At 33.2% G+C, this 12447-nt stretch overlaps 7 protein-coding genes across 7 annotated transcripts; 3 read left to right on the top strand and 4 right to left on the bottom strand.

Moving 5' to 3' along the window:
* Positions 1 to 16: 16 nt before the first annotated feature.
* Positions 17 to 436, bottom strand: SRB7 (Srb7p; the record flags this gene model as incomplete). Its single annotated transcript, XM_019180453.1, has 1 exon — positions 17 to 436. One exon carries the CDS (start codon positions 434 to 436, stop codon positions 17 to 19), a length of 420 nt encoding a protein of 139 aa, XP_019038103.1.
* Positions 437 to 593: 157 nt separating this feature from the next.
* Positions 594 to 1199, top strand: VMA22 (Vma22p; the record flags this gene model as incomplete). Its single annotated transcript, XM_019183539.1, has 1 exon — positions 594 to 1199. One exon carries the CDS (start codon positions 594 to 596, stop codon positions 1197 to 1199), a length of 606 nt encoding a protein of 201 aa, XP_019038102.1.
* Positions 1200 to 1402: 203 nt separating this feature from the next.
* Positions 1403 to 2737, bottom strand: GIC2 (Gic2p; the record flags this gene model as incomplete). Its single annotated transcript, XM_019185741.1, has 1 exon — positions 1403 to 2737. The coding sequence occupies one exon, from the start codon at positions 2735 to 2737 to the stop codon at positions 1403 to 1405; it is 1335 nt and encodes a 444-aa protein (XP_019038101.1).
* Positions 2738 to 3285: 548 nt separating this feature from the next.
* On the bottom strand, positions 3286 to 4026 carry RPP1 (RNA-binding RNA processing protein RPP1; the record flags this gene model as incomplete). Its single annotated transcript, XM_019180985.1, has 1 exon — positions 3286 to 4026. A coding segment is annotated over one exon (741 nt), but the record flags the coding sequence as incomplete, so codon positions are not given.
* Positions 4027 to 4554: 528 nt separating this feature from the next.
* WICANDRAFT_84597 (uncharacterized protein) lies at positions 4555 to 5370 on the top strand (the record flags this gene model as incomplete). The annotated part of the gene is made up of 1 exon (XM_019185740.1): positions 4555 to 5370. One exon carries the CDS (start codon positions 4555 to 4557, stop codon positions 5368 to 5370), a length of 816 nt encoding a protein of 271 aa, XP_019038099.1.
* Positions 5371 to 7684: 2314 nt separating this feature from the next.
* Positions 7685 to 9217, bottom strand: WICANDRAFT_79437 (uncharacterized protein; the record flags this gene model as incomplete). Its single annotated transcript, XM_019184893.1, has 1 exon — positions 7685 to 9217. The coding sequence occupies one exon, from the start codon at positions 9215 to 9217 to the stop codon at positions 7685 to 7687; it is 1533 nt and encodes a 510-aa protein (XP_019038098.1).
* A 270-nt stretch (positions 9218 to 9487) lies between these two features.
* Positions 9488 to 12021, top strand: ACO2 (aconitate hydratase ACO2; the record flags this gene model as incomplete). The annotated part of the gene is made up of 2 exons (XM_019180307.1): positions 9488 to 9541; positions 9667 to 12021. The coding sequence occupies 2 exons, from the start codon at positions 9488 to 9490 to the stop codon at positions 12019 to 12021; spliced, it is 2409 nt and encodes an 802-aa protein (XP_019038097.1).
* Positions 12022 to 12447: the final 426 nt, after the last annotated feature.

The raw sequence follows: 12447 nt of genomic DNA, 5'->3' as shown, positions 1-12447 counted from the left end.
ATTAAATAGATGATGATTATAACCCTCTTCTTGAATCTATCAAATCCTTGGAGAAATCCGATATTAGCCCATTACACCATTCTAATAACTCATCTTTTTGCCTTATCTTTTCCACTTTTGTTTGTTCAATTGAAACCAATTCATTTTGTAATTCTTGTATTCTCGATATTTGATCCCTTGGAGAAACACCAGCCCCTGGTAAGGACGTTATCAGTGCCAGGATCTGTCTAGTTTTCAGTATTATGTCAGTGGATAGCTCATTCATTGTGGATTGGAACTCTTTGGGGTCTGCAACTGTTGCTTGAGCATCAGCCATTTTCTCTTCATCTTGAGCTGGAACGAAATCGTGGTTCTTGTCAACGTAGTTTAAAGTGGCACAGAATTGCTCCACGAGCTGGTCCAGGCAAATTTGCAATTGTGTCAATCTGTCAGCCATTTCCAATCAATTTGTTAAGAATTCAATTTCTTAATTTTGTCAATTTTGGTAATGTTGATGTTTTTGTTTTCTGTTTGGAATTTTAAATCTGTTTTTTTTTCCATTTTCTCGAAAACAAACCATTATTCAATTAATACCCATAGCTGAAAACCACCAAATGCCTGGAAAAGACCCTGAAATAACTGAGAAACTAGAGTCCTTGACACTCTCTGATGATTTGTTACCTAATTACACAACTGTTCTCGAAACAACCAGTGAGAAAGACCAATTATTGATAAAATACCTCTCATTATTGGATCAATACAATCAAGCTGTTGAGCAGTTAAATCATGAATTCAAAGAGGGTTATATCAACTTATCAAGAGCCAATTATGCAAATACTAGTGTGGTGAAGCCGTATGGTAGAGATTGTTGGGATGATCGAGTCAAGGCTATCAAGAAAGTGTCGATTGGTGATAAAATTGAGTTGATTGATGTTGAAGAGAAGGTTGATAAGGTCAAAGATGATGATGAGAAAGATCAATCCATAAGGAATAGATCCAAGAAGGTGGAGGAAACTTCAACTAAGAAGAAGAAGAAATACAATCCGATAAATATGTTTGGAGTATTGGTCCCTTTACAACTTCGTCAATCTCAAACACATTTTAATAAATCTGTTATTCAAATGATTTCAATTGTTAATCTACGAAATGAATTGATATCAATGGAGGATGAGCTAAAAATAAAAAACATAGATTTGGAAAAGAAAGTTGATTGTCTATAAAACTCATATACATAATGAACAATGAAAGAACATAAACAAAGAAAGAAAGAAAACAAAAATACATTGATTAAACTCCTTGAAAACGAATGGAAACAGGTAACTAATTGTGGAAAAAAAAGACGCACACTGGATTGAGAGAGTTCATAATTGTTGATCATAAAAAGTAAACGAATGGCATGACACAGTAAAATAGTAAAGGGAATTCATGGGATCATTGAAGGTAATAAAGTTGAAATATGATGTTGTCTTGGAGTTGATTCGATTTCTTCATCATCTTCAAATTCTTGATCAGTTTCATAAATTTCAGGAACTTTATGAAATTCAACTGATGTTGTTTTGGTATAATTTGAATCATTTGTTTTAATTTTTTCAAATTCTTCAATAAATGATAAATATTTTGGATCTTGATGATCGTAGAAGTTTTCTAATCTTGATAATCTTGAGAATTTCGCAGCTCTTAATGATGCTAAAGTTTCATTAAATTCATCATCTTCATCAACTTGATCTTGGTGGTTATTAATCAATTGAGTAAAGTCATCGATTGAATTTATAATCTCATTTAAATTATTCTCATCTCTATTAAATGAAACTTCCAATTCATTTTGGAAAAGATTGATATCAGATCTATATGGAGAATAAGAAGGAGAACCACTTATTGAATTTGATCTTTTCAATGGTTTAACAGGAGATATCATTGATTTTGGTGATAAATCTTCATATATCCAAGATTGACGCACTGCAGATTTTAAATCTGGTGTTCCCCAATTTATTGAATCTTTTTTAGATTTATTTGGGAATTTAAAATCATTAGTTGTATAATCATTTGAACATTGTTTTGAAATTTGATTTTTTTCCAATTTTTTCAAATTTTCAATTGAACTTGATGAATCTTGATGTTTATGTTGATTTGTAATTGGTATGATTGAATTTTTCTTTGAATGGGTTTTAGATGAAATTGTGGTGGCCATTGTGGAAATTGATGCAGATCTTGTAAATAGTTGAGAAGATGGAGTTCTTGATAATGAAGTTGCATTTGAAATTGATCTTGGGATTTGCTTTGTAGTGGTGGTGGTGGTGTTGATTTGAGGAGATGTACAAAATGCCTTTGCAGAAGTTGAAGTTCTATTTGATTGACTTGGTTCATCAAGTTCATCTTGTTCTTGAGGTTGAATCTCTGATAATTGATTGACAGTGATTGTGGCACCAGGTTTATTATCAATATGAGAAACATGATTGAATCCAAAAGGTGTAGAGATTTTTCTTTTAACTTTCTTAACAGGAGCTTTAGATTGATCATTATTTAAACCAAATTTTTTAAACATCTTGTGTAGTTTATTGCTACTCTTTGCTGATTCATCTTCATCTTTTAAGCTATAACTGAAAAAGGAACTTGGTGGTAATGGAGGTAATTCAATGTTCTCTTTGGAAGATAACAATGGGACTTGACTATTCAATATTTTCAGATTGGGATCATTTAAATGGAATTTTGAAGATTGTTCATCTTCGACCCAAATTGAGTGTATATTTCTGATATCCATACTTGATTTGACTTTTAATTCAGTTGAATAGAATGAAAAGGTTATTAAATGAATCTTTGATCCACTTTTTTTTTCAATGAACAGTTTTATGATTTCTGTACAATTTGTACCTTAAATTAATTTTCAGTTTTTTTTTAGTGCCAACCGACGCGATTCCGTTTCAGGAAACTGACGCGTTTAATTATGAAAATTTTAAAGGGATAAGCAGCTGACTGATCGACGAATTAGTTATATCATAAGATATTTATATTAGTGGGAAAGAGGTTAAAGGAGTTGGAATATGGTTGAATTGATGGGAAATTTGGAATCTAGGGTATCAGTTTTGGTATATCTCGATTAAACTGTGTGTGTTTTCAATTATGTCTCGATGAATTATCCTAGACTTCCCTTTACGGTAAATTATATCAATTTATATGCTCTACAGCCATTCTTTGGATCATCATTAAAATCTATTCATTCCTCTTCAACTTTTTAAAATGTGCTTTAAATACATCACCACCATTTATCTCATTAATATTCCTTTTATTCAAATCTTTATCCTCCTCTACAACATCTTCACCAATCATCACTGTTTGCTTGTAACTCTTGATTCTTAATCTCCCATTCAACAGAACTTTTGAAGCTTTATCAATCAAATTATTCCCATCTGATTGTTTAAAATTCAACAATTGTAATAAATTTAAAACATCAGGAAAAGACCTCAATTCCACACTTTGTTGAGCACCACTTGATACAACTAGGTTTTGATTTCTTGAAGCTCTTATTAAATTCAATGTATTATTTATAAATTGTGGTCTATTTTCATTCTTAAGGAAATTTGAATATGTAATTTCAAATTTAACACCTCTTTTAATAGCAGCACCAATTGTCTTTTGTTTTAGAAAAGTTGGTAATTTCTTGGAATAATCAAATGTAATCAAATCAATATCTAAAGAATTACATGCTAATAATAAACCTTTTTCTGAGATTGGTAATACAGAAACTATATCAAATCCATTTTGTAGTTTTGATATACTTTGACCCTGGGAAGGTTCATCCACTATGATTGTTACTCTTGTATATATTTTTAATCTATTTTGGAACTCTTTTAATAGGTCCAAGTTTATTGGATTTATTGTTTGATTTGATGGTATTTTATCTGAATGATTTAAAGTATAGTTTAATGCTATATGGGTATAACCTAATTCTTCTAGTGTTACCAATGTGTTTTTCAATTTCACTATATCATTATGGGAAAGAGGCGTCTGGTAGTTCTTTTGTGGCCAATGGATGTTGAGATCAATAAGCATTTTGTTTATTCCATTTAATACTCAACATCTATTCAAATTTACATTCAAATTTTTTTTAACAGAAGAAACAAAAATTAAAAAAGATGAAAATATCCTGATCCGGTAATTACTCTTTTCAGCTATAATTATTTCACCTTCCCAAATAGGCAGCACCCTTTTTCTTTCCTTTTTCCCTTCCGGGCACGCCCCGGAACAATTCTCTGCGTTTTAAATTTTAAGCTCGACGTCATGATGCTTGTTTTTTTTTAATCCGGTTCCTTTTTGCAAATACGTAAAAGTTTTTTTTTCGATCAACAGACGTTTTTTAGTTGAGAATGGGATGTGGTGGGCAAAAGTATATAAGGACGAGGGATTCCCCAGAAGCTGGAGAGCATTATCACGATGATGGTATTCAAGACGATAATTAGTTGATCCTGCTGAATAATATCCAAGGGCTAGATCGATCCACATTCACTAATCACATTACAAATTACTATAGAGTTATAAAGACAGAGAATCCATCTCTCATCAGACTTATTTTACACAACTATGGCCACCATGAGCACTGAATTACCACCTACTTATAATGAAGCCGTTGCTGGGTTCATCCCACCTCCAGAATATCAAAACTCTATTGATCAATCCCATTTATCACATGGCGCTACACCAGCTACTAGTTCAAGTACAACAGCCGCTTCATCAACTCCAATACCCACAAACTCTATGGCTAGAGAAGAGTATTATCAAAGTAAAAAATTGAACTTGGTGGTTCTTGATGATTTTAATGAAGATCCAAGAGATGTTGAAATGTTGAATATACCAAATGATGAATATATATCCAAATCAGATGATGAATTACAAGATTTATATCATTCAATCTATACAATAGTGGAGGATAAATTCATCCAAGTTAAAAGAAATACTGAATTTGTTCATAAGAAAGTTAGATCTATGTATGATCATTATTATATTAATCAATTAAGAAATAATACAATTGAAGATTTCATTAAAATAAAGTCCAAATTAGAGAAAGAGTTGAATTCATTACCTCAGATTTTCCAATATTATAAAGAGTTCAACCATCTTTATGATTCAGTCACAAATGAAATCAATGCATTAAAATTTGAATTGGAAAATTCTATTGATCCTGAACATATAACAAGTTCTGAAGGTGAATTATTGGCAAAATCAAGTTTATTAACTACAAAATCCAACATGTTGAAAAAAATAAGATTCAATCTAGCTCAAATTGATGAAAAGATTAAAGATTTAAGTGATACTGAAGAAGTTAGTTATGTCTTGAAAGAAAGAGCAAGAATTTATAATTTGGCTACAGATTTTGTCAAGAATCAATCATCAGTATGAAGGCATACCCATTCATCCACAACTTATTTATTTATTCATTAGCATTTACACAACACATACAACATATTCAATCACCAGTGGTGACCACATCACTTCACTAATAGATAATTATACTACACTAATATATATATTGCTTTTAGTTAATTACCCATGTGTAGCCTCTATCCCTTATGATAGCCTATAGCCTATGAGTTAGCCTATGGGGTGTTTTAAGCTTTTCGTGCCTTTTCTTTTTCGGTTCATTTCTGCTCTTAAAATTTCATCATTTTGCGCTTAAAAAATTGCACTTTCCCGGAATTGAAATTAAAAGACGTCATTGACACGGTAAGGAATGACAGTACGGATATTATGTAACGTTGTAAATCAAAGAGTTGTTGGATTACGAGAAGAAGGACAATAGGAAAGGTGGGTGGAGTGCAGGTAAAGTGTATTAGGAGAGCTTGAGTGTTGTGTATGGTTGACATTAGTTGGCTAGAAGCTTGATGGACTGGTTGAGTTGCTCAAGCCTTTGTCCTTTTTGAGTTGAATGCTCTCATGAATATCATTATGAAAACCATCATTAACCCTGGCATATAAAAAGGTATAAAAGGAGCGCAGAATTAGGATGAAATAATATCAATCATTTATACCATTCCAGTATGGTCTTGGGCACTTGGTAAGTATCAATGGAGCTTTCAAAACACTGCTATGGCACAAAGAGAGAAAGAGCATGAAATTGAATCATTGACGATTTTAGATGTACTTTAAGGCCAACATTTTACTCGCACCTAGTTTAGAATCCCCAAACAACTGAATTATTGTGTGGCGTGCCTTCTTATCATTATGTATGAGTTAATATTAAACCAAACCATGTCAGGGCCAGCCTAGGGTCCAAATCTAGGCTATGAAGTTGGAAAGCTTCAAATGATAGGCTGAAAAGAATTTAGAGTATAATGTCCAGGTCGTTGAATATGGGTGATTCCAATTCATCAAAGTACAGTTAATGATTCAGTTGTTGATTGGGAGTACCTCTTATAGTGTGATGAATAGAAGAGAACTTACTTAGTGAAATATCATTTTTACTAACTTCAACCATGGGCAGATGATCGGAATATTAAGCTGTCATACTTGTATAATCATATTGCTAAATATTCTGCTTGGCGTGTATATTGGGTTTATTGAATAAATATCTGGGCAATTGAACAATGTCGTAGTTTTTTGTGACATAATTTGCTTCCAAGTTGAACCCTTAATAATTTTGCTAAACTAAAACCATTTATGTTTCTCGAAGCAAAAGGAATGGGATAGTATAGCCAAGCTGCGATTAAAGTCGTTTGGGTAGCTTTGGAAGTTTTAGTGTCCAAATGGTTTTCTATACCATGTTCTGCATAAGTCAGGTATAGATTTGATCTGTATTATAAAGAACAATGGGAGCACAAATCAGTCAGTGTCATTGCTTTCCAATAGCCTAGGATTGTTTGGTTGGGCTAGTTGATACTTGCAATGTCTTAAGTTGATGTGTTCGACAGAAACATTGGTGTTAGTGAACGGTTTCGTACTCATTCGTACAAATATTCTTCGATTCTATAGCTTTTAATGAAGAAAAAAAACATTTATTCAATTGAAACAAGAAATCCACAGTCAAATTATTTCATCAACTAGGTAAAATTTCTATTTCAAAAGAGAATTCAATATAAAGCATTGAATTAGATCTAGCTATAGGAAATTCAATATTGAAGATTGAACTAAGATGTAGTTGCATTGTAAAACAAATATTGATCCCACGCTGATGAACGAGTCTATTTCCACACAAAACCACGGTTACTAAGAATATGGCATTCAGATCAAAAGACACATTGTATCAAGTATGTAAGATGTAAGACTGTTAATGAAAAACTTAAACCTTATCATTGTAAATCACAATTAAAAAAAGCGGAGGACTTTATAAGCACAAACACTGAGATCAATAGACCTCACTAAGGTGTTGAAAACAATTATCAACAAGCTTAGTATATCAACCATGATGCCTAAATATCAGTGCTCAGATAACGGATCAAACATCAAAAACCACGCTGTACATCTAATTCTAGCTGAAACAGGTATGCAACAGTATTCTCAGGAACTATTTTCGATTAGGGAACGAGGGCAATACGTTCATGAGAATTAAAAAAGAAAACACATTACTGAACCGATGTGCAGTGACAGAATAATAATTATTTACCCTGTCTTATCACATTGTAAATTTCAATTCACATAATTAGAAACTACGATTACTACGTTAAACAATTGCCATCAAGTACAATGCTAATGTCATTTCCCAAACTAAATGGACTCATTATTCACTTTCAACTAGCTCACTTCTGGTTCTTGACAGGAGTGCGTCAATCTTGTTAAACTCCAATTTGGTTTCATCCAGATGTTCCAAAGAAGCAGTATCTGATATCAGAGAACTAGCCTTCAGTTTTCTCCTTTTTTGATCAGATTTTTTTGGCTCTTCCTCATCCTCAAGAAACTGATTGTAAATTTCTGTTGCCAAGAGTATTTTAGAATTGAATTTTTGGTCAAAAGTTGGTTCTTCACTTTGATTATAAAGTTGGCTGTCGTCAACAATGTAATATTGAATGTTAGCAATCAATTTGCGTTTCCCATTGCTTTGATCATCACCATCATTATTATTATTATTATTTTGTCTTCTTCTTCTCCTATTATTTTGAGGTTCTTCTGTGAAACGTTTTGGAAATTTGATAAATAGACTCGTTTCAAAGTCAATAATTGTTCCAGACTTTTGGCCTGCGATGCACAAGGCATAACTATATGTTTGAATAAGGGACTTGTTGATCACAGTTTTGTTGAAATGTTCTGGGCTGTTTAGGTCTATCAGAATCCTGGGTGTTTTGTATTCGAGTAGCAGGTACCTCATGTTTGAATCATATCCATTTTGGATTTCATTTTCATCCAACAACGTTATATCAGGATATAATGTTATTTTTGATTCTGACTCTAGTGCTTTCAATCTTTTTTTAACTAATCTGCTGGTGGTGGTGTTTTGCAAGTTTTGGTAATCAAATGAAAGCTCTTTACCTGTGGATGCCAATTTTGTACCAAAAAGGTAATTGATGAAATCCAGAAGAGGTGACACTACTCTATTATTATGTTCGGACTTCAAATCAAATTCTTTCTTTTTTGCAACTCTATATTCTCCTTTTAAGCTCTTTTTAATGGATGATAGGAGATCAGTTAACACCTCAACATATGAAAATGGATTTGCTTTTTGTTTCAATATTCTTTTTATTTTTGTTTCTAATTTTTCAATAACAGGCAGGAAAATTAACTCAGGATCAATCTTTGATGGTATGAATTTCATTTTTCCTAAATTATTTGTCACTTTATTGATACTGGATCCAACCAGATCAGTTGATCCTCCAAGATCATCAAAATCAACCACGTTTGAAGATCCAGGAACCAAAAACCAAAATTTCCATAAATTATAATAAACTTCTTCACCAAAATCTCCAGCAATAATTTGAGTTATACCCCTGATACTCTTTTCGTCTTTTAATCTCGGGTCTGTATTTTCAATTTCCAGCTCAATGAATTTGCAGAGCTCAACCAACAATTCGCTAATTGAGAAACCCCCTGCTGAAACTTCTGACAATAATGACTCTTGATTTGTTCCATTCAGGCGCGACTCATGAAAATTTCCTAATAGCAGCTGGTAATTAATCTCCATCAATGGTTTCGTGAATTCACGTTTAATATTTAAAAGTAACTGATCTCTATTATCCTGGAGAAACCCTGACAATCTTATTGAGTGCAACGCATCACCGCCAATTACATGGGTCTGCTCAGCATCTGACGAGTCTGACATCCTCACAGTAACGTAGAACAAATATGCTTTAAAGGTTTACTTTATTGTCTAATTCTCGAGAACATTATTCAAAATTTTGACACATTGATATATTGGTCGGCGCACTAATAGTTTGATTACGTAATTTTCCTGCTTACTTTTTTTTTTTTCAGTTGTTTCTATTTGGCTGAAAAAAAATGAATCAGTCAATCGATCAATCAGTCATAATGATATTTTTGCATCTTGACAGCTTTTGTTTTGAGCGTAACTAGTTTAGCCAAAGTCCAGAAAATGCTGAGTATCAGAACAAACACTGCTGCCAGACAGCTACGCCACAGAGTTCAAGTGAGTATTCAAGAATGTAATGGTGGATATGTCCCATTCTTATCGGACTGAGTCATAAATATGTATCGGTGGATCTAAGAGGAATATCCATGCTCAACAGCAACAACAACAACTAACTCTTCTAGATACGAACACTAGCTTCAGCTGCTGATCTTACCACCAGAATCCCAGAAGACTACAAGTCAAGAGTCCCTCCTTATCCAAAATTGGTTTCCAAGTTAAATCAAGTTAAACAAATCTTAAATAATACTCCATTAACTTTAGCTGAAAAAATTTTATATTCACATTTGGTTAATCCTGAGGAAAGTTTAGCCAAAGGTGATGTTTCTCAAATTAGGGGCCTTGAATATTTGAAATTAAACCCAGACAGAGTTGCTATGCAAGATGCTTCTGCTCAAATGGCTTTATTGCAATTCATGACATGTGGATTACCATCAACTGCAGTCCCTGCTTCAATCCACTGTGATCATCTAATCGTGGGTAAAGATGGTGAGAAAAAAGATTTAAAATCTTCAATCGCTACAAATAAAGAAGTTTTCGATTTCTTACAAAGTTGTGGTGAAAAATATGGTATCCAATTTTGGGGGCCTGGTTCTGGTATCATTCATCAAATCGTTCTAGAAAACTTTAGTGCACCAGGTTTGATGATGCTTGGTACCGATTCTCATACTCCAAATGCTGGTGGGTTGGGTGCTATTGCCATTGGTGTTGGTGGTGCTGATGCTGTTGATGCCCTAACTGGTACCCCATGGGAATTAAAAGCTCCAAAGATCTTGGGTGTCAAATTGACTGGTAAAATGAATGGCTGGACTTCTCCAAAGGATATCATTACTCATTTAGCTGGTTTATTAACAGTTAGAGGTGGTACTGGGTTTATTGTCGAATATTTCGGTGAAGGTGTTGAAACTTTATCTTGTACAGGTATGGCAACCATTTGTAATATGGGTGCAGAAATTGGTGCAACAACTTCAACTTTCCCATATCAAGAAGCTCATAAACGTTATTTACAATCAACTCATAGATCCCCATTAGCTGAAGCTGCTGATGAAGTCAATGCCAAATTTGGATTCTTAAAAGCTGATGAAGGTGCTGAGTATGATAAAGTTATTGAAATCAACCTTTCAACTTTAGAACCTCATGTTAATGGTCCATTCACTCCAGATTTATCTACTCCAATTGGTAAATTTGGTTCTACTACAAAAGAAAACCAATGGCCTGGAAAAGTTAGTGCAGGTTTAATCGGTTCTTGTACAAATTCCTCTTATCAAGATATGTCAAGAGCTGTTTCATTAGTTAAACAAGCTGAAAAAGCTGGTTTAAAACCAAAAATTCCATTTTTCGTCACTCCAGGTTCGGAACAAATTAGAGCCACTATTGAAAGAGATGGTTTGATTGATACATTCACTTCAAATGGTGCTATTGTCTTGGCTAATGCTTGTGGACCATGTATTGGTCAATGGGATCGTGTTGATATCGACAAGAAATCAAGTGAAACTAATTCAATTTGGACTTCTTTTAATAGAAATTTCAGAGCAAGAAATGATGGTAATAGAAATACTATGAATTTCTTAACTTCTCCAGAAATGGTTACTGCTATGATATATTCAGGTGACTCAAATTTCAATCCAATTACTGATTCAATTAAAACTCCAACTGGTGAAGAATTTAAATTTACTCCTCCAAAAGGTGAAGAATTGCCAGGTCAAGGTTTCATTGCTGGTAGAGAAGAATTTTATCCAGAATGGGCTCCAAAACCTAACTCAGAAGTTTCCATCAATGTCAGTCCAGACAGTGATCGTTTACAATTATTAGAACCTTTCAAACCTTTCAACGGTAAAGAATTAAAACTTTCAGTCTTGTTAAAAGTTGAAGGTAAATGTACAACTGATCATATCTCTGCTGCTGGTGTTTGGTTAAAATATAAAGGTCATTTAGAAAACATTTCATACAACACTTTAATTGGTGCTCAAAATAAAGAAACTGGTGAAGTTAACACTGCATATGACTTAGATGGTAAAGCTCATACCATTCCTGAATTAATGATCAAATGGAAAGAAGAACAAAGACCATGGTGTGTTGTTGCTGAGCATAACTATGGTGAAGGTTCTGCGAGAGAACATGCTGCTTTATCTCCAAGATTTTTGGGTGGTGAAATGATTTTAGTCAAATCATTTGCAAGAATTCATGAAACTAATTTGAAAAAACAAGGTATGCTGCCATTAACTTTTGCTAATGAAGCTGATTATGATAAATTAAGCCATGGTGACGTTTTGGAAACTGTGAATTTGGTTGATATGCTAAACAAAAATGGTGATAATGGTGGTATTATTAAAGTCAAAGTTACCAAGTTGAATGGTGAAACTTTTGAAATTGATACTAAGCACACAATGTCAAAAGATCAAGTTGATTTTTTCAAAGCTGGTTCTGCAATTAATCATATTGGTAACTTACGTCGTGCTGAAGCTGCCAGAAAGCAATAGTTTATTAAAAATAGTTAGAGAAAAGGTGTATATATAGTTATAAAAGCCTATGCTGCATTAATCTGTAATATCTACCTTTTTTAGGTCTATGTTATACCAAGCTTTCATATTACTTTTTAGTTGATGTATTTGATGAACTTGGATGAGGAATGCAATTACGCACGAACCGCTTGGATTGTAGGCTTCTCGCTATGTTGGAATTCAGGCTTCCTTATAATATCCTTCTCAGCCAACTGAGAAAACCCATTCTCCACCACGGAACAGTGTGGGACTCGCCTCTTGTTGATGATTGTATTTGATGAAGGCATTTTAATATATTAATTAATTATACACATCATGAGATTATATTATTACGTCGACGTTTAATAATTAAATTAAATAATTAATATATAATTAAATTAAAATGCCCATTTGGTCAGGCAGTTA

This window comes from Wickerhamomyces anomalus (assembly GCF_001661255.1).
Source record: "Wickerhamomyces anomalus NRRL Y-366-8 unplaced genomic scaffold WICANscaffold_4, whole genome shotgun sequence".
NCBI lineage: Eukaryota > Fungi > Ascomycota > Saccharomycetes > Phaffomycetales > Wickerhamomycetaceae > Hansenula > Hansenula anomala.
The sequence above is the reverse complement of the archived record's forward strand: the minus strand, read 5'-3'. Positions and strand labels throughout refer to the sequence as shown.